The 23,732-nt window shown below is 36.2% G+C and overlaps 4 protein-coding genes across 4 annotated transcripts; 3 read left to right on the top strand and 1 right to left on the bottom strand.

The window, feature by feature from the left end:
• Window positions 1-5,921: 5,921 nt before the first annotated feature.
• Window positions 5,922-14,057, top strand: LOC126627044 (uncharacterized). Its single transcript, XM_050296464.1, has 3 exons — window positions 5,922-6,246; window positions 8,509-8,719; window positions 9,121-14,057. The coding sequence occupies exons 1-3, from the start codon at window positions 6,085-6,087 to the stop codon at window positions 13,860-13,862; spliced, it is 5,115 nt and encodes a 1,704-aa protein (XP_050152421.1). The 5' UTR covers window positions 5,922-6,084; the 3' UTR covers window positions 13,863-14,057.
• Window positions 14,058-14,233: 176 nt separating this feature from the next.
• On the top strand, window positions 14,234-15,421 carry LOC126627052 (protein NO VEIN-like). Its single transcript, XM_050296474.1, has 3 exons — window positions 14,234-14,629; window positions 14,769-14,979; window positions 15,240-15,421. Exons 1-3 carry the CDS (start codon window positions 14,468-14,470, stop codon window positions 15,419-15,421), a joined length of 555 nt encoding a protein of 184 aa, XP_050152431.1. The 5' UTR covers window positions 14,234-14,467.
• On the top strand, window positions 15,417-16,936 carry LOC126627047 (uncharacterized). Its single transcript, XM_050296467.1, has one exon. The coding sequence runs from the start codon at window positions 15,673-15,675 to the stop codon at window positions 16,774-16,776; it is 1,104 nt and encodes a 367-aa protein (XP_050152424.1). The 5' UTR covers window positions 15,417-15,672; the 3' UTR covers window positions 16,777-16,936.
• A 1,143-nt stretch (window positions 16,937-18,079) lies between these two features.
• Window positions 18,080-19,680, bottom strand: LOC126627048 (uncharacterized). The gene is made up of 3 exons (XM_050296468.1): window positions 19,010-19,680; window positions 18,800-18,909; window positions 18,080-18,718 (listed from the first exon to the last, which is right to left on the bottom strand). Exons 1-3 carry the CDS (start codon window positions 19,575-19,577, stop codon window positions 18,557-18,559), a joined length of 840 nt encoding a protein of 279 aa, XP_050152425.1. The 5' UTR covers window positions 19,578-19,680; the 3' UTR covers window positions 18,080-18,556.
• Window positions 19,681-23,732: the final 4,052 nt, after the last annotated feature.

Genomic DNA, 23,732 nt, shown 5'->3' on the forward strand with positions numbered 1-23,732 from the left:
TCAGTCCTTCTTTTTGTACAAATCCCACCACTCCATGTTTCCTTTCACTTTCTTATTTTACAAAATAAGAACACATTTTTCAGTAAGATAACGCAGCATAACTATTTTTCTTGAAGATATTATCTCCGCAGAATCACACTAGCGAGCATCTTCGGTAATAGGAACCCAACCCTTTCGTTTCTCTTTGTACCAAAATTCGGTTGTGACTTTATTGTAGCCAAGATGCTCTGCCAAGTCGTTTTAGTCAAACATGGAGATAAAGTCTCTGTCACACTTGTCTTCCCATTGCACAATTCCACCCATGTAAAATTCATGCACAAAGTAACACCATGGTGGATTTTGAGTGTGAACTCATTTAGATCAGCTGCAAGTCAATAAAACCTTTGACAAAAAATAAAAAATAAAACCCCATGTTAATAAATTCTTATCTTTCACATCAATAGAATCCCACACTAATTTATGTACTACAATTTAGAGTGAGTTTACACACATAATACCAAATAGACAGTAAACTAAGTAATACAAAATTTAATCAAATTTACCAAATTTTACATACAGAAATCGACACAAATAGGACCACTTTAACAACCATCAAAACCCAATGTACACGCATTTCCTCCAATATGTCTCCTTTAACAACCGCACAAAAAGAAAACGAACAACCACCAGAACTCAATATACACGCATTTCCTCAAATCTCTCCAAATACTACCATAAATTACAATTTGCTCGACGAAAGTTTGCGCAACAAACAAAATTTCGTCGGGTCAAGTAACTTTATTCGACAAAAAAAATTTAGTCGAGCAAACGTGGTCAACGTTTTGGTTCTTTTTAGATACTTAGATCATCTCTAACCCTTGCGCTAAAATCTAACATTTTTAACTGAGAAAATTTAGGTATTAACTTATAAACAGTTTTTTTGCTCCAATAGTCTTGGATTAAAATTTTAGCACGAGATTATTAAATAATGAATTTAGGCTTTTTTTTTTCCGGTAACTTTTTCAAAAAGTTTGCAAAGCTGCTTATACTTTTTGCTGTTTTAGATCCAAGATTTTGAAAATAAAAATAAAATAAAAACTTTTTTATTTACCCAACATAATTAAGACACCACCTTTTTAAGAAGTTGCTTTTAAAAAAATTTAAGCAACCCCCAATCAATCCTACAAACTTTGTAAAATAAGAAAGTGAAATTTGATCAAAAATAATAAATAATAAATAAGAAAGTGAAATTTGTTCAAAAAAAAAAATAAGAAAGTGAAGGGAAACGTGTCGGATTGATTAGGGGTTACTTAAATTTTCAGGAAAACTAATGAAAATGGTTTTAATCTTTAAGTTTTAACAATAAGGACAAAATAAAGGGTAAAGTGAATAGTACCAGGTTTGACTTTTTAATGTAAAAATATGATTTTTCGTTAAAGTAAATAGTACCGCGGATTTTTCGTTAAAACTCCCTAAATTTTTTTGTGATTTAGAGCAAAGCATGTTCATCAATTAAAATTACAGGGACGACAATAAAGTGGAATAAACGAGTGTGATCTAACTAACTTCCAATTTTTCTGATTTAGAGCATTCTTAATGGCAATGCAAGACATTTATAATTTTAGAGCTATATTTTTGTACTTTTAAATTAAAAGAAGTGGCCGGTTTGAGGTTTTTGATTTGGATAGTGCCATCACATATCTTTTTTTACTTTTTACACACGTTCTTGTTAATTTTTATTTACTCATATTCTTCAATTCGTTTAATCTGATGATCGAATTTTAAAATACGTGTGTAAGAGGTAAAAACAAATGTGTAGTTAGCACCGTTATTTGGTTCTCTCTCAATCTCAATGCAAAAATTATTATATGTTTATGTTAAAAATGAGTGTCTAATAATGCAATATTATGTAGAGCTAAAAAAGCTTACTTGTGACAGCGTATTAGTGGACGGGCCTCCACGTGCTGATAAAATTGTTCTACGTGGAGAAATTTTTCTTTGTGATGGAAATACGGATGATACATCATGTGTTTTTATATAAGTAGTTGAAAGTTTTATTTTTTTAGTTATTAACTTTTTAACATACATATCTTACTATTTGTATAATGACACATGATGTATCATCCCGTGTACCGGTCACATTGAAAAATCTCTCATGTGTAAGATGCCTTGCTACCGTTCTTGGTTACACAATGACACGTGGCATAGATTCGAAGGCATCAGGGCAATCGCAATCCGTCCACAGTTTCAATAATATTTTGTTTTGTTGTTATTCTTTTGTTTTTGTTGTTAATGCTAATGTTTTTCTTTCCTTCATCGAGGGGTTTCACCTTTCCTCTGTTTGCATCGAATCATTGATCTTCCTCAAGAAGGTTCATTTGTCTATATTAGACCGTAAATAAAATATCTGCTTGATCAAGTCTCTTCTGCCTGATAAAAGTCAAGTGGATGAGGAATGGTAATTTCAATCACCGGCCTTTTGGTTTTCTCGCACTAATTAGTAACACCATCCTAATCAGTGATGGATCTAGAAAATATTAAATGTGAAGTTAATAAGAATAGTACACGTAGCGCGTACAAAATTTTTTAGATCGTATAGCATGAAAATTGACATTTTATCAAATCTTTGTATGCCTAAAATTATTTGTCAAGTCATATTACATGTCTGTTGACACATGTCAATAAGAGCATGTTGACTGATGTCGATAGATTTTGGGCGACCATGTCGATAGATGTTGAGTGATCTTATTGAAAATGCCCATAGAAAAACATGCAAAGGCATGAGGCTAGCAGCTACTTTATTCAGTGCCCCTAGTTCATTGAACAGTTAGAGAACAGCTTTCAAGGGCAATCTCAAATTTTCAATAGGCAGCACCCAATTATTTCATGGAAAATTTATGAGTTTGTGGTTAGCTGACCCACCTTATCCAAGGTGGATCCGCCTCTGATCCTAATTGAATTTCCATTATCATTTTTATCATTGTCATCATGTCATTATGTCATCAAATTAATACGATTCTACTAAATTTTACATGCGTATAGGCGACTTATGATCCTAAAATTATTGCTGATTGATACCATTCGAGCAACCACGTAAATACGTATCCCACGCATGGTAACCTAGGATAGTGTGCATGGTGGGGTTGTGTTTTGACGCAATGCATGTATACTTTATTCGGATTCAAGCTTAGATAGCCTAAAACGAAATCATATTTTAAACTAAATTTGTTTTATAGTTAACTTGATACGATTAACAAGAATTTTACCGAACTTGAAACCTTTCTGAATAAACGAAGACAACTACAAGTCTTCAGCTAGACCATAAGATACAGTGAGTCTTCCATTATATATTGTCCTTTGGAAAAACAAAAGTTGTGGAAAGGTGTTCAGATTCCTCAAAAGATTAAGACTCTGGAGAGTGGTGACTGAGCGGTCGAATCAGCGTCCAAGGTGATGCGATCAGTCTTGCTTTTCGGATACAATTCCCACCACTACATGTTTCCTTTCACTTTCTTCTTTCACAAAAAATTCAAAAGCAAAAGAAACACAATTTAATAAGCAATTGAAATCATGCAAAGAGTTTGCTTTTCGTACAAACTCATAAATTAAAATTACAGATACGACAACAAACTAAAATAAAGGGAACAAGAATTCTCTCCTTTTTTTTTTTTTTTTTTTTTTTCCTCTTTCTCACTCATGTTTGAATCAGTGGCAGAGCTAACATGAGATCATTAGTTATCTTTGACTCCAACAACTTAAAAAATCTCATTATATTTATTAATGTATTGTATTTGACCCCTATAAACAATTAAGGCAAACTAAATTATAATCTCCTCCTTCTATTTCTTCTATTTTCTTTTATCATATTTGTCTTCATTTTCTCTCTTCTTGTTTGCGACTCTGTTTTGCTTATCATGTGCTCGATGAAATACTTTAGTTGAAAAACCTTGGTAGACTTCAACATTACTCCGCAATATCTTACATCTACACTCGACAAGCCTCTACAAATAATATTAGTTGACGACATATATGACATGAACTTTCGGCATATGTTAACAAGAATTGACACATGCCTCCTAGGTGCTCGACCCAATGAAACTTATTTTGTTGATATTATGACCCTATTATTTAAAAATTATAGCTACACCACTAGTTTGAACACTCAACATTTCATCTTTGTAGAGAGAGAAAGAAGAAAAAAGTAGAAAGAGGAAAAAGAAAAAAAATTGTGAGAGGAGAAAAAAATGGAGGGGAGAGAATCCCAATCTGAATAAACCAATGTGACCTGACATCCAATTTTTGTGAAGAGCATTCTCCATGCAAGATTTATAATTTTAGACATATTTTTGTATTTGACTTATATGTTACATCTAAAATCTAAGTCTTTGTATTGTAAGAGAAAATATTTGAGTCAAACTTGAGTTTTTCACGATTTAAGTATGTGCATTGAAGATGATTGTAGTAAAAAAATCAAAGCTTAATGTTTTCGGTTGAATAACATTTTTTCTTGTTAGTATAAGCTCTACCTCAAACTTAAATATTATACTAAAATTCAAATTTGGTCTTACTTTGACAGAAAACTTGTAAGAGTTTTGAGTATCTGGTGCATTAGATTATCCTTATATTTAAGAAGTCCAAATTTTTTTGGTGCATTAGAAATGATATTAAACCTTAATTAAGAGTTTAAATTGACGTGCTCTAAATTAGGCTAATTATTGTGTGATTTACCTGAACTTTCTATCCTCTATGTGTAAAATACCGATGTACTAAAAAAAAAATTTGACGGGCTCTATACTTGCAAGAAGAAGAGCTCTTACACAAAGGACCACTCTCATATACAAGGAGTTCTTTGTTCAACGTCAATTATTATTGTACAACAAAACTCTTTAATTGGAGAATAACTTACACAGAATGAGTTTACTGTCACATGTTTCAATCTAAGAAATATGTAAAACTTGCTTGTGACAGTATTAATAGACTGGAACATCCCATAATGATGGAATATTTGTATATAAATTGTGGTCCTTCCGTTCTTCGTTAGAATGACAAGTGGCTTAGATTCGAAAGCAACTCACAATTTCAATAATATATTTTTTTTTCTTTTGTTCTTTCGCGTTTGTTGATGTTTTTTTTTTTTTTTTTTTTTTGGTAAAAGTTCGCTTTTCCTTTGCTTTCCTTCATCGAGCGGTTTTACCTTTCCTGTGTTTGCATTGAATCATTCAACTTCCTCAAGAAGGTTCATTTGTCTATTTTAGTAAATTAAATATTTTTATATTCTCATTTTCACAAAAAAAGAGAGTAAAAAATTGCATCTCATATCAAAATAAATAAATAAAAATTAGAGAACTATTATTAATATTAAACAATTAATGTGCGTTTTCTTGACAAACTAATTATTCACTTCTGATAAAAGTATTTTTCCTAATCAGACCCTTTATAAGAAGATATCTGTTTTTTTTTTTAAAATAGGAATTAATTGTGGGATCGACTTCACATTGAATTTCAATAATTCGAATCGTTTATTTTGTAAGTCTTGATTTATAGACAATTCTTATAAAAATTCAATTCAATTCAATTCGAAACCATTTACTTATTTAATTATCACCATGAAATTTTAATGTTTCTTAGAGAATAAAATGTCGTTAATTTCTTTGAACTCAATTAGTTGTCTTAAATATTTTTAATTTGGCTAATATTTTGTAAAGATGATCTATGAGGTGCAACTTAAAAAATAGATAATTCGAATCGTTAAAACTCAATGTGGTGTGAGAGCCATATTTCCAATTTTTTTTTTTTATAAAAATGGAGATTTTTTCCTTTAAAGGCATTTTTTTCTTAATATGTATAAAAAATAATTAAATGCATACTTCAAATTTTTTTGGGTTCCATTAACCATTCCGAAAAATAATTTTGGCCTTTATATATAAACACCCTATTCCTTTGCAACATGGAAAAGGAGTTATTAGTGTCCCACCTTCGCTCTTGACTCTCTGTTTACTTTCGTTTACTTGCCCTCCCTGCTTGCTCTCTCTCTGACTTTGTTTAATCTCTCTGTAACTGAAAAGCCGGCTGTGGCTTTGTGATCGCCCGTCGACCGTACCGAAAATGGCAACGCCAAGAGAGCACATTGAAGAAATACGCAAGAAAAAGTTCTCCATCGGTGAAGAAAAACTCAACCCTTTAACTGAAGATCTTCATCAGGCGGTTAAAAATCTTTCTCTTGAACTCTATACCAAATCTGTCCACTTTGTCATGGAACTCATTCAGGTAATTTGCATTCCCATTCCTATACACACACACACACACACACATATAGACACACACACATATATATTATACATATACACACACACACATATATATATCTATATATTATACATATATATACATACACACACACACTCCTTGTGAAAACACTCAGTTGTTGAAGGATAGGATCTTTCATATGACAAAATAATATATGAGAGTTTTCACTCTTAATACCACAAAAGGCCTCAACAATTTTAAGGATCATATATTAATTGTATATTATTTTGTATCTATGATCCTATTTTTCAATATGCTCTCTTGTGAGTAACCCCACATGGTCTCAAGAAAAATCAATTCCAACCCCACATGGTCACAAGAAAAATCAATTCCCACATGGAAAACTGGTCAAGTCATTGTAGTGCCGTACCGATTATTTATCATCTATAGTCAAAATTACCCTCCAATTTCATAAATGTTATTTTTTATAAAAAATTTCATTATAACCAAAAATACACCTAAATAGACCTAAATGCCTTAAAAATTAAAACCCAGTTACACTAGACCTAAAATCCTCGGAGTTCCTTTCGATTCCAACTCATGTAATACATACAAAAGGACTACTGGCTTATTTCTGGAAAATACTAATTTTGACTGCCGGAAAGTAGATTTCGCAGTCGTTTCATCACCATATAAATGTGAAGGACACTACCAATAACAGTCACTACCTCAAGTTCCTAAATGGAGGATTGGAAGAATTGTGTACTTTGACCCAAATCTCTGTAATCCAAAGAAATTAACCTTTCTTAGATCAATACATGTCCGACAGCATGTGAAGATTTTTCGCTATCAATACATGTTGTTAGGCATAAGAGTTGATTGGAGCTTTTTCGCTTGTTTTTACCGGTATTGTATCAAAGGGAGTTTTGTTCTTTTTCCTAGTATGAAAATGAAACTATATATGACTTATATAATTTGCAGTTTCCTAAAGGTTGATATATTCGAACAACAGTTTTCTTCCCAGTGAATCCAAATTTATTGTAGGCCTATGAAATTTTGCGTACTTGCTGCTCATTCATTAAGAGGAAAAGCTGGCACACGTTACAGAAAAAAAGGTTTAATTGTGGGTATTTGGGTCTATTCAAGAGTGATTTTGACTATGTATGAAATTTGTTCCAAAAGTTAATATTTATGAAAGCTGGGGCTAAAATTTGGCCATATATGATAAGAACTCCATTGTACCAGAGTTAACACAATTTTTTCATAGCCCAGTCATCATTCAGGGACTAGAGCTATTGTAACTTTTTGAGGCCCAATCAACTCAATATCCTTAAGTCGGAGTTAGCGTAACTTTTTGAAAACTCAACTTAAAGATGCAAATTCAAGCCCAGTAAATCAAGTCCAGGACGTATCGAAAGAATAGTACGCTTTGATTTTATTTCAGATTTTCAGAAAGATGGGTCACTGGTTCACTCCAAACCATACTTATAAAACTCAACACCTAGTAATACGGTAGTTGAGTTGAGACAATTTTGTGTGGTTAAGAGTAGGCTAGTGATCCGTCTCTCTAAATATTTGACATCAATATGCATGATGAATTTTGTTTTTGGTGTTAATGTGGTTAGGTCAATTTTTTATTTTTTATTTTTTTGTCAAAGTGGTTAGGTCAGTTGACTAGGAATTTGCTTTCTTTCATTCATTCACTTCAAATGTCAAAAATAAATATGGAGTGTCATAGGGAAAGGGTGTGCCGAAATCACTTTAATTTAGAATATCACCTTGCTAAATGCGGAAATCAATTTCCTTTATAATATACCCTTGCCCAGAAAAGAAAAGTAAATGCTTTTGCAAGAAGCTTGTAGCTCAAGTGGCAAAGAGCAATCCCGAGTCACGTGTTCAATACCCCCTCTCCCCAATATTTTTTTTTGTATCACAAGAACTAAATGCGTTTTGAAGAAAGATTATGGACTTTATGTAGGTTTGTTACGTTTGTATGCGCATGCATGTAGGTATTAGTGTGCTGGATAATGCATTTGAAGGTTTTTAATTTCGTTTAATACATTCAGTAAAGTTAAACTGTTAAAGCTTACATTGGATGAGATGCTATTCGATTTCTCAATGTTTTAATCGAATGGAAATGGGAAATAATTTAGTTTTGTAAAGATATATGCTTGTGAATCTTAATCTTAATCGATATGCCACTATGAACAATTTAAAGATTTAACTTTTGTTTCTTATATGGTTTGATTGAAATAACAAAACATGTTGTATTTTACTTCACAGAATGCAGAAGACAATGAGTACGCAGACGGCGTTGATCCGTCACTTGAATTTGTCATAACGTCCAGGGATATAACCGGCACAGGGGCTCCTGCCACATTGCTGATTTTCAACAATGAGAAGGGATTTTCACGTAAGAACATAGAATCCATTTGCAGCATTGGACGGTCCACCAAGAAAGGCAACCGGAAGCGCGGCTACATTGGAGAGAAAGGTATGTGCATTATCAGTACATTACTTCCCCTAACTTTATGGAAGCCACGCAATGTTTCATTTGATACCATGTGGCACATGTTTATGATCAGCCCTTACAGGTTATAGAAATGTTCCAAGATTTAATAATTCTCTGCGAGTTCACATTTCAGTCGTCCATCGCGAACTATATGCTATACTATGGTATGCTTGATACAGAAAAAATTAGTACTTTGATTGGAATTATTCTGCAGATATCAAAATTTAGGTGATATTTTACGTGATGACTGTTATATATTAATCGGTGAAGTACGCAACTGAAGTTTGGAATGCCTATAAGCTTATATGTGTTTTCTTTCTTATTTGGTAGTTATGATTTTTCATTGTTGTGCTAATTCAATCATGTTTCTGGTTAATCTACAGGAATTGGCTTCAAGAGTGTGTTTCTGATCACAGATCGGCCTTACATCTTTAGTAATGGCTATCAGATAAGGTTCAGTAAAGAGCCTTGTCTGCATTGCAATCTCGGGTACATTGTTCCTGAATGGGTTGAGGAAAACCCTACTCTATGTGACATAAAACAGATATATGGTTATGGTTCTGCCCTTCCAACCACAACGCTGATCTTACCTCTAAAGCCTGACGAGGTCCATCCTGTGAAGCAGCAGCTCTCAAGAATGCATCCGGAAGTTCTCTTGTTTCTTTCAAAGATTAAGCGGCTCTCGGTTAGGGAACATAATGAGGATCCAAGGCTCAACACTGTGAGCGCGATATCAATATCAAGTGAGATTGATCTTGTGGCGCAGAAGAACATTGATGCTCAGTCCTACACACTCCACCTCTCTGCAGAAGAAAATGGTGATGACGACAAAAACTGTATCTATTATATGTGGAAGCAGAAGTTTCCTGTCAGGCAAGAGTTCAGAGAGGAGAGGAGAATGGAGGTCGATGAGTGGGTGATCACGCTAGCATTTCCATATGGGGAGCGCCTTCATAGAGGAACAAGCTCACCCGGGGTCTATGCATTCCTTCCAACTCAGATGTTTACAAATTTGCCTTTCATAATTCAGGCAGATTTTCTGTTACAATCATCAAGAGAAGGTATTGTCTTGGACAGCAAGTGGAATCGAGGAATTCTTAGTTGTGTGCCTGTTGCATTCCTCAAAGCATTTATCTCGCTCGTGAAAACTATAGGAGACGCACCAGATTCTAGTTTGCCTCCTTACTTTAGGTTCTTACCTGTCCAGAACACCCCCTATGATGAATTGAATGTTGTGAGGGAGTCAATCAAAGCACTGCTTATTGAGGAAGACATTGTACCAACCAAGTCACACAAGCAGAGGTTCTTCCATAAACCTCGCGAAGTGGGTAGGTTGTTGCCTGCTTTCTGGAATATTTTGAGAAAGGCGAGCGATGAAAGGGTTAGCTTGGGGAACATCTCTTCCCATGGAAGATATGTTTTATGTGATTCATTTGACAAAGAGGAGTATGATCACATTCTGAATTTCCTTGGAGTTGAACCAGTTCACGATGAGTGGTATGCTAAATGCATTCAGAGTTCCGATATTGTTGCCGGAGTGTCTGAAGATGTCTATTTGGAGCTTCTATTGTTTGTTTCTGATAACTGGAGGCGGACATTCCACTGTACCAACATCAAGAACATTCCACTGATAAAATATGTGGATTTTGACGGGAGTGTAGCATTCTGCAGCTTAAGTGCAATGCGGATTGGTGAAAAGAAGATTTGCCTATCCCGTCTTTCTTGTCATGTCTCATGGTTGATTGATTGGAACAAGGAATTTATATCCACAGCAAAACTTCTTTTTATGCCAGAAATAACCCAGGAAGCTCTCCAGTCATGTTCTAAGAAGGAGGAGTTGCTGAAATGGTTCGCAGAAGAAATGAAGGTTGCTGCTGTAAGTGTTTACGAGTATGCAGTTTGCCTGGATCATTCTCTTGGCAATGAGCGGAAACCTGTCGTTGCATATGCCCACTTTTTGTATCATTCATTGTGCAATAAGTATATCCCTGCTTACGAAGTTGATGATTTATGTAGTAAAATGCCACTTGTGAATAACTACGGCTACGTTAATAGACAAAGGAGAGGGCTTATTGTCCCTGCCTATGAAAGCAAATGGGCTGATTTGACTGATTCAAATCTGTGGATGGAAGAAGGCTACGTCGAGTTAGGAGAAGATTACATAAAACCAGGTCACTTTGCAGGTAAAGTTACAAAAGAGAAGCGGCTCCTTGAGTTCCTCAAAGATCATGCCGCAGCTTCGGATGTCCCTTCTATTTCTGCTCCCAATGCATGTATTCCAACCGTGTCTTCAACTCTGACGAAGCAAAATGCATTCTTGCTTTTGGACTGGATTCGTCACCTGAAACACGAGAGGGTTCACATTCCAGAGAAGTTTTTGAAAAGCATAGCGAACGGTTACTGGCTGAAAGTTTATTTGAATGGATATTCGGGTGCCATTAGGCCACCTTCGCAGTCATTCATACTCACATCATCATGTGGAAACATTCTGCAGAGTGGATCTAATTTTGTTGATATCCCATTGGTTGACATGAGTTATTATGGGGAGAAAATTAATGATTACAAGGAGGAGCTAAAAGCAGTTGGAGTCATGTTTGAGTACGCAGAAGCATGCAAGTTTATTGGGGACCGTCTTATGTCTCTCGCAGATTCATCCACTTTAACTATAGACAGTGTACTTTCAATCCTGAAATTTATCAAGTTTTTGAGGGACAACTATTTTTCAGCAGAAGAATTCGTATCCAGTATTAAAAGGGGGAGTTGGCTTAAAACGTCCCATGGCTACAGGTCTCCAGTTGGATCTGTCTTGTTCAACCAAGGGTGGCGAATTGCATCCAAAATTAGTGACATTCCATTCATTGATCAGGAGCTTTACGGTGAAGAAATTCTTCATTTCAGAGAAGAACTCGAGTTGCTTGGTGTGGTTGTTTCCTTCCGCACAAATTACCAGCTCATGATCGACCACCTAAAGCCACCGTCATGCTTATCTTCTCTAACATCGGATGCTATTCTACTATTGCTGATAATTATGCAGATCTCAAATTCATCTGATAAGATTGTCGAAACATTGAGTAGAACAAGGTGCCTGAAAGCAAACAATGTTTACAAGTTTCCACATGAATGTCTCTTGGTTCATAAGGAATGGGGTTGCCTTCTTCAGGTGTTTAGTGGCCTCCCATTGATCGATCACAATTTCTATGGAGACAACATATTTTCCTACAGAAATGAGTTGAAGAAAATAGGGGTGGTTGTTGATTATGAGGAGGCTGCAAAAGTATTTGCTCGTTATTTCAAGCAGTACGCATCTTCGACTTCCATCACCAAGGAAAATGTTGCATCATTTCTGTTGTGTTGTAGAAAGCTGAAGGGAACTCCTTTTAAATTTCCTGAAGATCTGAAAAGCTGCATTCGGGAGGAAAAGTGGCTGCGCACTCGTCGGGGTGATTATAGATCTCCAAGAGAGTGCATTCTCTTTAGTCCTGATTGGGAATACATCTCTCCAATATCTCGTCTCCCTTTTATCGACGATTCTGAAAATTATTATGGCAAGAATATTCATGAATATAAGAAGGAGCTCAAGAGCATGGGGGTCGCTGTGGAATTCAAGGATGGTATCAAGTTTGTGCCTCCTAATGTTTGTCTTCCCCAGAATCCAAGCAGCATTTCCCCAGAAAATGCGCTAGCATTGCTGGAATGCATGCATATTTTGTTGGAGGTGAAAGATTACTCCTTTTCAGATGCATTTATAAAGAGAGTTTCTCAACCATGGTTGAAGACTTATGCTGGTTATAGGCGTCCGAGCGAGTGCTTGTTGTTCGACTCCAAATTTGATTTGTTTCTGAAAAAGACTGACGGGCCTTTCATTGACGAAGAATTTTATGGTTCTAAAATTACAACTTACAGAAAAGAGCTCTCTGAAATAGGGGTGATCGTTGAAGTGGAACAAGGATGTCCATTGATTGCCAGCCACCTTGATTTTCATGATGAACGTTCTACTTTCGTTCGAGTATATGAGTACTTGAAGGTGTTTATGTGGAAGCCGGATTGCGAGGCTGACAGAAGGATCTGGATTCCGAATAGAAATCAGAATGGAGTGTGGGCTAGTCCTGATCAATGCGTAATCAATGACAAAGACGGGCTATTTGGTTTGCAGCTGACTGTCCTGGAGACCTACTTTGAGCATAACCTGCTAGCGTTCTTTTCGTATGCTTTTGGGGTAAAATCTCGTCCTTCTATTGAGGACTACTGCAAGCTCTGGAAGGTTTGGGAAAGCTCCAAAATAACATTGTCGCATGTGCACTGTTGCAAGTTCTGGGGTTATATTACAAAGAGCTGGAATTCGAAAACAGAGAAAGTTCTTACTGAGGCCTTGGTGAAACTGCCTGTTAATTCCGGCTCAGATGAAATCTTGTTGCTAAACAAGTCGGATGTGTTTCTTGCTGATGACTTGCTACTGAAGGATCTTTTTGAGCAGTCTTCTCCTCATCCCTTATTTGTTTGGTACCCTCAGCCAAGCTTGCCTGCATTGCCTCGGACTACATTGCTTGATATTTACAAGAAAATTGGTGTTCGTACTATTTCCGAATCTGTACAGAAGGAAGAACTGCCCCTAGAATTTGGCATTGAGCAACAACGGGTAATTCCAAGGGATGGTTTGATTGGGAAACCGCTGTTGAAGCTCATTCTCGGTTTTCTAGCTGATCCCGCCTTCAACATGGAAGCAGAAAGGAGGCATGAAGCTGTGCAAGGCCTTCTCAGTCTTACTGTTGTGGAGACAACCGAACCAATCAATGTAAGCTATAACTTACCATTGTCTACCGGAGAGGTTTTGAACGTAAGGGCAAGCCGAATGATACGGTGGGACAAAGAAATGTGTGCATTTTTCACACAGAAAATGGACAGGTCTGGAGGGCAGAAAAGTGTCATTGAGTTTGCCACATATTTCTCCGAAGTAATATCTTCTGGTGTCCTGTGGGAGAACACTGATCATATACCTGCACTTTCAGAGATGATCAAGTTGGCATTCGTGATGGATTTCGATGAGGAAGCAGTTGAGTTCTATATGAAGTCCAAGAATTTGCGAATCTTCGTCGAGGATGAGGAGTTTCTAAACTCTGCCTTCTGACTAGATATGTTATAAACTTCCCTTTGCTGTTGTTTAAGGTTTAGTTTGTGTCCTTAATTTAAGCACTGTCTTACTAATATAATGTGTGGTTTCAATGTAAATAATTAGTGTGATTTTCCGATAATCCGTCAATATATAAATGCTGTGAACTTTAATCTGTATTAGTTAATGTGATTCTCTTGTGATTGTGGACAATTGATTGTTGATAGCTTATTTTGTTAACTTGCCACCCAATCTATTCAAGGTATTCATAAATATTCTTTTGTTCACCACCTTTAATCACAACCTACATACACGCTGTAGTTGACAGTCATAAATTTTCATGAAATTGAAACCTTAGAAGAGGAAGCAGTTCTTCCTCTTTTCCCCTTGGAAACTGAAAAAAGGAGATAAAACGTCCCAGATTCTCATGGGAAGTTGAAAAGACAAAATTAATTAAGCTAATCCATGCATTAATTGAAGTTTATCAATATCATAAACTTCTACTTTCTCTCTCGTTCTCATATATAAACAACTCATTGATCATTCTCAATTTCTCTCAAGTCACAACTTCTGATTGTCTGTGAAGTACTGAAGCTTAACTAAAAGAGGCAATTGATAAGTCAATGGCTACTCCGAAAGCGCACATGGAAGAGATAAGGAAGACAAAGTTCTCCATTGGAAGGGAAGAGGCCAACCCTTTGACTGAGGATCTTCACCAGGCTGTTAAGAATCTCTCTGCTGAACTCTACGTTAAGGATGTTCACTTCCTCATGGAACTCATCCAGGTTTTTTTTTTTTTTTTTTTGTAATATATATAGATATGTGCGTGCTTGTGTGCTTTAATGTGTGTTTATGTATTTACCTTAGACGGTAGCTATTTGAATATATGAATCAATGGTTCACAGTGTACTACTTATTTTGCAGAATGCAGAAGATAATGAGTACCCAGAAGGGGTTGATCCATCACTTGAGTTTGTCATAACTTCCAGGGATATAACAGCCGCGGGGGCTCCTGCTACTTTAACTGTTTTCAACAATGAGAAGGGGTTTTCACTAAAGAACATCGAGTCCATTTGCAGTGTTGGCCGTTCCACCAAGAAAGGCAACAGGAAGCGCGGCTACATTGGGGAGAAAGGTATGTGTATATATACACGAGATGCTTCTATATATTCTGCATGCCACTACTAAGTATCAATATTTCCATCTTGAAATGTCATTTGTTTCAAAGAATTATGTACTCTTATTGGAGTCATGTAATAGTAATACCGCTTTGATAATGGTATCATGCCCATCTCATGTTTATTATGCGTTCTGAATTAAGTTTTTGTTCTCTGTTTGAATGTCTTGTTAGTTTTCCGTTTTGCTAATTCAACTGCATTCCTGGTTAATCTACAGGTATTGGGTTCAAAAGCGTGTTTCTCATTACTGCGCGACGTTACATTTTCAGTAACGGATATCAAATAAGGTTCAGTGAAGAGCCCTGTGTGCACTGCAATGATGCCTACAGATTTTATTGCATGAGAATGCCTACTCCCTTCCGGAGGCTTTCAGGGGAAAACTTTCTCGAGCATGGTTGAAGACTCATGTTGGTTACCATTCTCCTGACCAGTGCTTGTTGTTTGATTCAAAATCGCATTTAAAGCAAACTGATGGGCCTTTCATTGATGAAGAATTCTATGGTTCTAAACTTACAACCTACAGAAAGGAGCTCGCTGCAATTGGGGTGATTGTCGAAGTGAAAAAGGGATGTGCCTTGATTGCAAGGCACCTTGATCTACATGATGAGTTTTCGACATTTGTTCGAGTACATAGTTTCTTGAGTGACTCTATGTGGGTGCCACTGACAGATGGAGAGGCTCCCGGAAGGATCTGGGTTCTGAAAGAAAATAAAAATGGTGAGTGGGTTAGTGCAGATGAATGTGTTCTGTATGACAAGGATGGTCTATTTGGTTTGCTGCTAACTGTTTTGGAGAAACACTATGAGCAAAAGTTGTTTGGTTTCTTCTCTCCTGCTTTTGGAATAAGATCCCATCCTTCTGTTGATGATTACTTGAATCTCTGGAAAGTTTGGGAAAGTTCTGAAAGCGGATTGTCTCATGATCAATGCTGCATGTTCTGGCTTTATGTTTCAAACCACTGGAATTTGAAGATGGAGAAAAGTCTTGCTGATGCCGTGGTTAAAGTACCGGTTTATTCTGGCTCAGGTGGAATTTTGTTGTGCAACAAGGAGGATGTTTTCGTTGCGGATGACCTTCAGCTGCAGTATCTTTTCAAACAGTTTTCACAGTCAATATTTGTTTGGTACCCTCAGCCAAGCTTGGCTTCCTTGCCTCAGACTAGGCTGCTTGAAATCTACAAGAAAATTGGTGTTCGCAGTATTTCAGAATCTGTGAAGAAGGTAGAATCATCCCTCGCAGATGATGTTGAACTACTGATGATTCCAACGAAGAAATTGATCGGGAAAACGCTGCTGAGGCTGATTCTTGGGTTTCTAGCTGGTCCTCCCATTGAGATGGAAGTAGAGAAGAGGCAGGAAGCTGTCCAAGGTCTTGTAGACATTGCTGTTGTGGAGACACCTGAACCAATCACTGTGAGCTATGATCTGCCACTATCTTCTGGGGAAGTTTTGAATGTGAGAGGCACACGAAAGATACGGTGGGACAGGGAGAATTCCAAATTCTTCATCCAGAAGATGGACAAATCTGGCGGACAGAAGAGTACCATTGAGTTTGCTACCTATTTTGCTGAAGCAATATCTGAGTGTGTGCTGTGGGAGTGCACTGAACATATACCTGCACTTTCGGAACTCATCAAGTTGGAATTTGTGCTAGAATTCAATGAGGAAGCTGTTGATTTCTTGATGAAGTCGAAGAATCTGCAGATCTTTGTCGAGGATGCAGAGTTTCTGAATTCTGCCTACCCTTCTATCTAGTTATGTTCTTTTCAATAATAATAGTCTCTCTCTACAGATGACGTGAACTCTATGTTATGCTGATTTGGTTGTGTGGTTTTTTACCGTTGGATTCTCGTGTTATTTTGAACAACTGGATTTGCTTCTACTATCATATGAACTTATGAACCATGTTTTCTCATCTGGTTTTTTTACAACCTTCTGCAGTTTACTAATTGGTCCGTTTTATGATTGCTGAATTAGTTTCCTAAGTTTTAGCTTTGTATTCTTCAGAAGCTGCTAACTAATTAAAAAAGATTCAGTTTCGAATTCGTAGAAATGATTAAAGAAAATGTACAACGAAAATTTCATAAATTGAAATGTGAGCAGAGGAAGCAGCTGGTTTTCCACTTACTCCTTGGAAACTGATGAAAAGGGGGGAAATTAGTGAACAGATTCTCAAGGAAGAAGAAAGGCTAAATTAATTGAAAATTTATCAAATATAATCAACTCATGTAGCCAGCCCTTTGGTCGAGTATCTTCACCGAGCTGTTTAAGGCAAAACACTTGAAAGTCCAATAGGGATAAAGGTCAGTGAGCTCAGAAAATTATGCAGTTATTATATTCGAAGTTTCCTGTCAAGGATGAATTCAGAGTGGATAGGAGAACGGGTTTGGATGAGTGGATGATAACGCTCGTACTTCCCATTGGTGAACGCCTAGGCGGAGTACCAAACTCGTCACCCGGGATCTATGCATTCTATCAGACAGAGATGGTGACAAACTTTCCCTTTATAATTCAGGCATATTTTCTTCTTGATCAAGGGAAACAATTCTCCTTGACAAGAAGTGGACTCGGGATTCTTGATTTCCCGCTGCATTTGTTAATGCATTTCTCTTTCTTGGTAATCATTACAGTTCTCGTAAGTCCAGGTTCTTGCCTGTCAATCCGTCTTGCTAGGAAGAACTGAATGCCGTAAGGAAGTCGATAAGAAAAGCTTCTTGACGCACATTTTATCTTTTATTAGGAATTAAAGAGTATGATAGAGTTTTGCTACATTCTGAGCTGATCAAGCTGGCCTTCGTGCTAGAACATTGTTATGGTTTGAACTTTATTTTGCTTTGGTTTCGTGCTTTTTGTATGTTGAGCAAATGATTGATCTTTCATTACGTTAATTACCGTTTACTATAATGTTTCATTGCACTTACTGGTTTTAAATATTCGCTAAAAGGTAGCTTAATCAACTAATGTCTTCAGCTTCTGAAGAGCAATTTTATCCTATTTGTGATCACTTAGGTTAAGTACTTCTCATTTTTGTTTGTTTGATCTTTCTTGTTGTATATAATTAAGAACAACGTTCCGATGCATATATATCAGGCAAGAGAGCTTTGTCCACTGTAATCACAATGTACATCTCTACTGATTTACATTGGGACACAAATTTTGGTCTAAAGGACATGAGTTAGAGAGTCATGGCCCAGAAGTGCAGGAAAATGAAAGTCTCATGGCCAAGAACAAGAAAGAGACCGAAGGAAAAGTACGAAAATAATGACCATCACTCTTCGTGCTCATTCCTCGCAGAAAATCACTCAAGCCAACACGTTCTCTTACATGCAGCTTCATCCTGCACGACTGTATAGGTGCAACCCCGACCCTGCAGGTTAATTAACTTGACAAGTGATTAGGTGTGGTGGCTTGGAGATTTTGAACCGAAGGCCTCTTGGAACCGCAGCTCTGATATCATGTTAGAGAAACAGTAGACCCCAACCGCTGTCAAGGAATGGATCAACAATGTATATCAAGCTCACAGTTCCTTGCGTGATCAAGTGGCTGCAGATTTCTCGGCCAGATAGGTGGCTCTGTCGTGGCCACCACTGCAACCTAGGTAGTAGCATCCTTTAATGTGCAATAGATTCTTTACTCCGAATCCATTTCGTACTCTTCTCCTTCTCCTTCCTTTCTTCTTTGTCTTTGTTACCTGGCCCTGGAACATGACATGAAACATTTTAGAACAAGATCACAAACTTTGCTTAATTAGTATATTTTATTCTCATAAGATATTTACATCGTTGTGATCAGTCGTTGACGCTAGGCTATCAACACTGCAGTCTACAGAAGCAGCACTTGGCGATTTCTTGTGCTTGATATCCTCGTCCGTTGTGCTGTCGTACTTTCCTGCATTTGTATGCATCAATTCCAAAAATTTTCATATCTTTTTCTCAAATACAATGTGCTACAAAAAAAGTTGCATCCAATTTTACGTGTAAAAACTTACTGCTATCATTTTCAATTTCCAGAGCTTCCATGCAATAAATTTTAAAACTTGGTGACGCGGGACACATGAAAAATTCTCTGTTTCTCTGCGTACCATCTTCATTATCTTCATCCTCTTCCTCTCCCTCTGTGGTGTCCTCCATTGCAAAAACCCCTCCTATATACACATTCACACCCTTTGGCTCTTTATGATCTTCAACACTACACTCCGTCCCATCTCTCTTACTTTGCTGCTTCTTTTGGTCCTCATCGTCAACCTGTTTTGTACCCTTGTCACACTCCTGCGAGATTGGTGCAACCTTGGACTTGTTCTCCAAAGTTGGTGGTATCTTCGGAAACGTTATTTTGTCAGACTCTGGTGAACACTGCGGCGAATGAAGGAGAGAGTTATCAACCTCCTCCTGTGCACAGTCCTTAAGTAGCTGTTTCTTGGAGAGAGTACTAGCGGCTTTTAGCTTTCGTGCCTTGGACCGGCTCTTCATCTCCTCGAAGCGTCTCTGCAAGAGGGAAAGGATTCTAGGAGGCACAGCCTCGGCTTCTGGGGTGAGCTTTGAATTTTGGTCACCCATTGGAGAGGACAACAATGGGGGATTGCGGCCACAAGCGGTAGGAAGAAGAGACGTAGAAGATAATTAGATTTGGAAAATTATGAGCTAGAAGGGAGAATATGAAAGAGATAGGTCAAAGGCAGTTAATTAGTTATATAGGATAAAACTTCATGTTCCTTGACAGTTAGGCAACCAAAAAATAATAATAATGCAAATATTTGGTTTGATTAACTATAAAAATATGGTTTGAGATTTGGTTTGGTTAATTATAGAAAAATATTGGGTTTTGCAAACAAACTTACTATATTTGTAATTTTGTGGTTGTGGAATTTTTTTTTGTCTTGGGGCCATGTATTTCGAATGTTGAAAGAGTCATCCGCAGTGCTTGGCAACAATGTGTATGTCAGCTCATGTTTATCGCTGCCAACAGTGTGTTGCCAGCTTCAACAAAATCTCAATTATAAACCATAATTAGGGCAAAGCATTCTGTTAGAGACGAATTTTACGTTCAGATACATTTTGATTGGAAATGTAATGTCATAAAATTAGTCAATAGCGGAGTTAGAAATTATATTCTTTCAGCTTTGAAACTTCAAATCTTTTCTTGATATATCAAGCTAGATTTTTCGCCATGTTACAAAATCTCCTTATTTTTTTCACTCTCTTTTCGAAGTTTTTATTTTGCATAAATAAGGATCTATTACTCATTCAAAGTAACGGAACATATACAACTCAACTAAGTTTTAGACATTAGAGTGAATGAAAAAAACAAAGAAGATTAAGAACTCAAGGAACTTTGCAACTGTTTTAATAAGAATATTGTTTTTCTAGAGAGTAGTTTCAACATATATGTCTTATAACTCTCCTCTAAAAAATTAGAACTCGACAGGACTAGCTTCCACTCTTTCAATCTCGTCCGTCCCAGCCAGCAATTGGGCGAACGAAAACGGAAAACCATTTGGTCATTAGATACCCATCTAGCTAAAATGGTGCATATCCAACGGCCAAGAATTCATGGGCTGATGGTGCAAATCCGATTTAACCAAATTCCCACCCAAATATAACTATTTAGAGAAGAAATCTCAAGTTTGGAATTTTTTTGTTTGGAATAAAAACTATAGGTATTGTTCTTGATTAGACAATGAAGAGACTTATTATATGTACCTGAAATTGAATTTTTTATATATTAAGCAAAGAATCCAAACAAAGTCTTCATAGGTAATAATTTTAGAGAGAACTAATAAAAAGTTTCCCGTCAAAATTTTTTTTATTGAAAAACACTTAGACAATTATTAAGGATGTTATTTGTTATATTACAAGGACAAAAAACAAAGAGAGTCTCATTTCATGAGGCTTTGATTTAAAAGAAATGTCCTTAATAATAAGAAAGTGTTCTTAATAATAAAAGAAACGTGCCTTTAATGATAAAGAAAGCTGTTTAAGAGTTAAATAAAAAAAAGTTTTACGAGGGGTTTTTTTTATTAATTTTCTAATAAATTTTTTTTCTTCTTTTTGTGTGTAAATGTTTATATCTTATTTTCAACTTTTAGAACTAGGAAAGAAGCTTAAATGAAAGTCATATGATTCTAGCTGCTGGCATGGCTTTCATTTTGGACCTGGTGCTCTCCAAAAAAGGATTTCTTTATGCAAAGTTGATATATATGCTTTGCTTCTTTTTTAGCCCTCTCTATCTTATCATCCTGACCGAAAAATCAATTACCTCTTGAAATGAAAAGCTAGAGATTCCTGTAGCAATAAGCCCTTCCCCTTATCTTTTTACGAGAATGCCTCGTAAAATTGGCGAGACCCCACATTTAATTATTTGTAGCTTATTATAAGGCTAAACTTATCCCCCACCTATTTAGTGTAGATAATATTGTTTGTTAAAAAAAAAACAATAATTTGACAACTAATTTAATCACATTATTATCCACGTGCGAAAGACCTTTTTTATAACCAGCATTACACGCATAATAAGATGCTTTGAACGTGTTTAAAAATAGAGAAAATAATGTTGAATGAACAGCTGATCGAATCACATTATTGCTAGCATATTATGAGGTACTAATTAAAAAAAGTACAAAAAAATTAATTATTTAAAAAACACTGTCAAATATTTGAAGTAAATGAATAATTTTAGATTATGCTAGAAGAAACCCCTCATAAACCAATTTAAACAACTGAATTCACATAATAAAATCGGTCTCTATAGAATTTACATTAAGAATAGAGAAAATAATATTTAATAAACAATTGATTGAATCATATTATTGCTAGCCCATTGTGAGGCTAAGCTCATCCCCTTTTGTGTAGATAATATCGTTTGTTAAAAAAAAATCATTTGACAATTAATTTAATCACATTATTATCCGCGTGCGAAATACCTTTTTTTTATAACCAGCATTACACACATCTTAAGATGTTTTGAACATGTTTAAAAATAGAGAAAATAATATTTAATAAACAGCGGATTAAATCACATTATTGCTAACCCATTATGAGGTTAAGCCCACCCCCTCCCCTTTAGTGTAAATAATATCGTTTGTTAAAAAAAACAAGGGTAAATTACACAGTAGCCCCTCAAGTTTTGAGGTTTATTACAACTTCATACAACAACTTTAAAACATTTCACTTTCATACCTCAAGTACTATTTTATTTCAATATAATACATCCGTTAGATTTTCCATCCATTAATCTGTTAAATGCTGACGTGGCTGCCACATTTGTGCCACGTGGCTGCCAAATGCCTGCCACGTGGCAAAAAAACATTTAAAATTTTTTTCTTTTCTTTTCTTCCTCCCTCTTCTTCTTCTTCTTCTTCCTCTTCTTTTTCTTCTTTGTCGCTGGGGTTGGGGGGGGGGGGGGGTTAGGGACAAATTATTTTTTTTCTTTTCTTCCTCCCTCTTCTTCTTATTCTTCATCTTCTTCTACTTTTCTTTTGTGTCGCTGGGGTTGGGGAGGGGGGTTAGGGACAAATTTTTTTTTTCCTTTCTTCCTCCCTCTTCTTCTTCTGGGTCACTGGGTTCCGGGGGGGGGGGGGGGGGGGTGGAGGGCAAATTTTTTTTTCTTTTCTTTTCTTCCTCCCTCTTCTTCTTCTTCCTCTTCTTCTTCTTCTTCTTCTTCTGGGTCGCTGGGGGGGGGGGGGGAGGACAATTTTTTTTTCTTTTTCTTTCTTCCTCCCTATTCTTCTTTTTCTTGCAGATCTGGTTTTTTTTTTTTTTGAGAAAATTCAGGTTTAAAAAAAAAAATTTATTTGCCACGTGGCAGACATTTGGTAGCCACGTGGCACAAATGTGGCAGCCATATCAGCATTTAACGGATTAATGGATGGAAAATCTAACGGATGTAAATAGTACTTGAGGTATGAAAGTGAAATGTTTTAAAGTTGTTGTATGAGGTTGAAATGGACCCCAAACCTGAGGTATGAAAGTGTAATTTACCCAAAAAACAATCATTTGACAATTTATTTAATCATATTATTATCCACGTGCGAAAGATATTTTTTATAACTGGCATTACAAGCCTCTGAAAATGTTTTGAACGTGTTTAAAAATAGAGAAATTGAATCACATTATTGCTAACCTATTGTGAGGTACTAATTAAAAAAAACTACCAAAAAATTTATTATTAAAAAAATACTATTAAAATGACGAAAACACCCCTATCTTATTTGATGCATTTGAAATTTTTTGTCTCAAGAGTATTTTTGTCCAAATATTTTTGTTGAAACTTGATACACCAAAATCACTATTCATATTTTTAATTTACTTTATCTATAGAAGATTACCATGCATGTTATACTGTCAAAGAAGAGAGAAAAAACTTGTGTGAGGGTATCTGAAGCAATTCATTAATTGTTAGGGCAGCTTTCACAAGAATATTAGACGCTCGGTATTGTGGTCCCACGCCCGGTATAAAAGATGCCCTAATTGGGTAGCCCAAGCTATATTAATTTTTTCTCCAAAGGAGGATGCTGAGAATTGGGTTCAGTATTCTAAACGTTACCAACTTTTACATCCACCAATCTCTCAGAGCACTAAAGTTTCTGGAAGTACTTTAATATCTGAGTAATGTTATTCTTATCATGTTTTTATACCATATTGCTATACCACCTATTTGATGTGGTCAACCACATTATTTGAAAAATTTGCAAAACTTAAGGAAAGAAAGGAGAA

Source organism: Malus sylvestris, chromosome 6 (genome assembly GCF_916048215.2).
Source record: "Malus sylvestris chromosome 6, drMalSylv7.2, whole genome shotgun sequence".
Taxonomy (NCBI): Eukaryota; Viridiplantae; Streptophyta; class Magnoliopsida; order Rosales; family Rosaceae; genus Malus; species Malus sylvestris.

What these genes read in the sequence shown, in the direction of transcription:
- LOC126627044 (XM_050296464.1), top strand. Translation starts at nt 6,085, where the DNA reads ATGGCAACGCCAAGAGAGCACATTGAAGAAATACGCAAGAAAAAGTTC. An exon ending in TTGTCATGGAACTCATTCAG is followed by an intron (nt 6,247 to 8,508) that starts GTAATTTGCATT and finishes TTTACTTCACAG; the next exon opens with AATGCAGAAGACAATGAGTA. An exon ending in CGGCTACATTGGAGAGAAAG is followed by an intron (nt 8,720 to 9,120) that starts GTATGTGCATTA and finishes GTTAATCTACAG; the next exon opens with GAATTGGCTTCAAGAGTGTG.
- LOC126627052 (XM_050296474.1), top strand. Translation starts at nt 14,468, where the DNA reads ATGGCTACTCCGAAAGCGCACATGGAAGAGATAAGGAAGACAAAGTTC. An exon ending in TCCTCATGGAACTCATCCAG is followed by an intron (nt 14,630 to 14,768) that starts GTTTTTTTTTTT and finishes CTTATTTTGCAG; the next exon opens with AATGCAGAAGATAATGAGTA. An exon ending in CGGCTACATTGGGGAGAAAG is followed by an intron (nt 14,980 to 15,239) that starts GTATGTGTATAT and finishes GTTAATCTACAG; the next exon opens with GTATTGGGTTCAAAAGCGTG.
- LOC126627047 (XM_050296467.1), top strand. Translation starts at nt 15,673, where the DNA reads ATGTGGGTGCCACTGACAGATGGAGAGGCTCCCGGAAGGATCTGGGTT.
- LOC126627048 (XM_050296468.1), bottom strand. Translation starts at nt 19,577, where the DNA reads ATGGGTGACCAAAATTCAAAGCTCACCCCAGAAGCCGAGGCTGTGCCT. An exon ending in GGAAATTGAAAATGATAGCA is followed by an intron (nt 18,910 to 19,009) that starts GTAAGTTTTTAC and finishes ATACAAATGCAG; the next exon opens with GAAAGTACGACAGCACAACG. An exon ending in CAACGACTGATCACAACGAT is followed by an intron (nt 18,719 to 18,799) that starts GTAAATATCTTA and finishes GTCATGTTCCAG; the next exon opens with GGCCAGGTAACAAAGACAAA.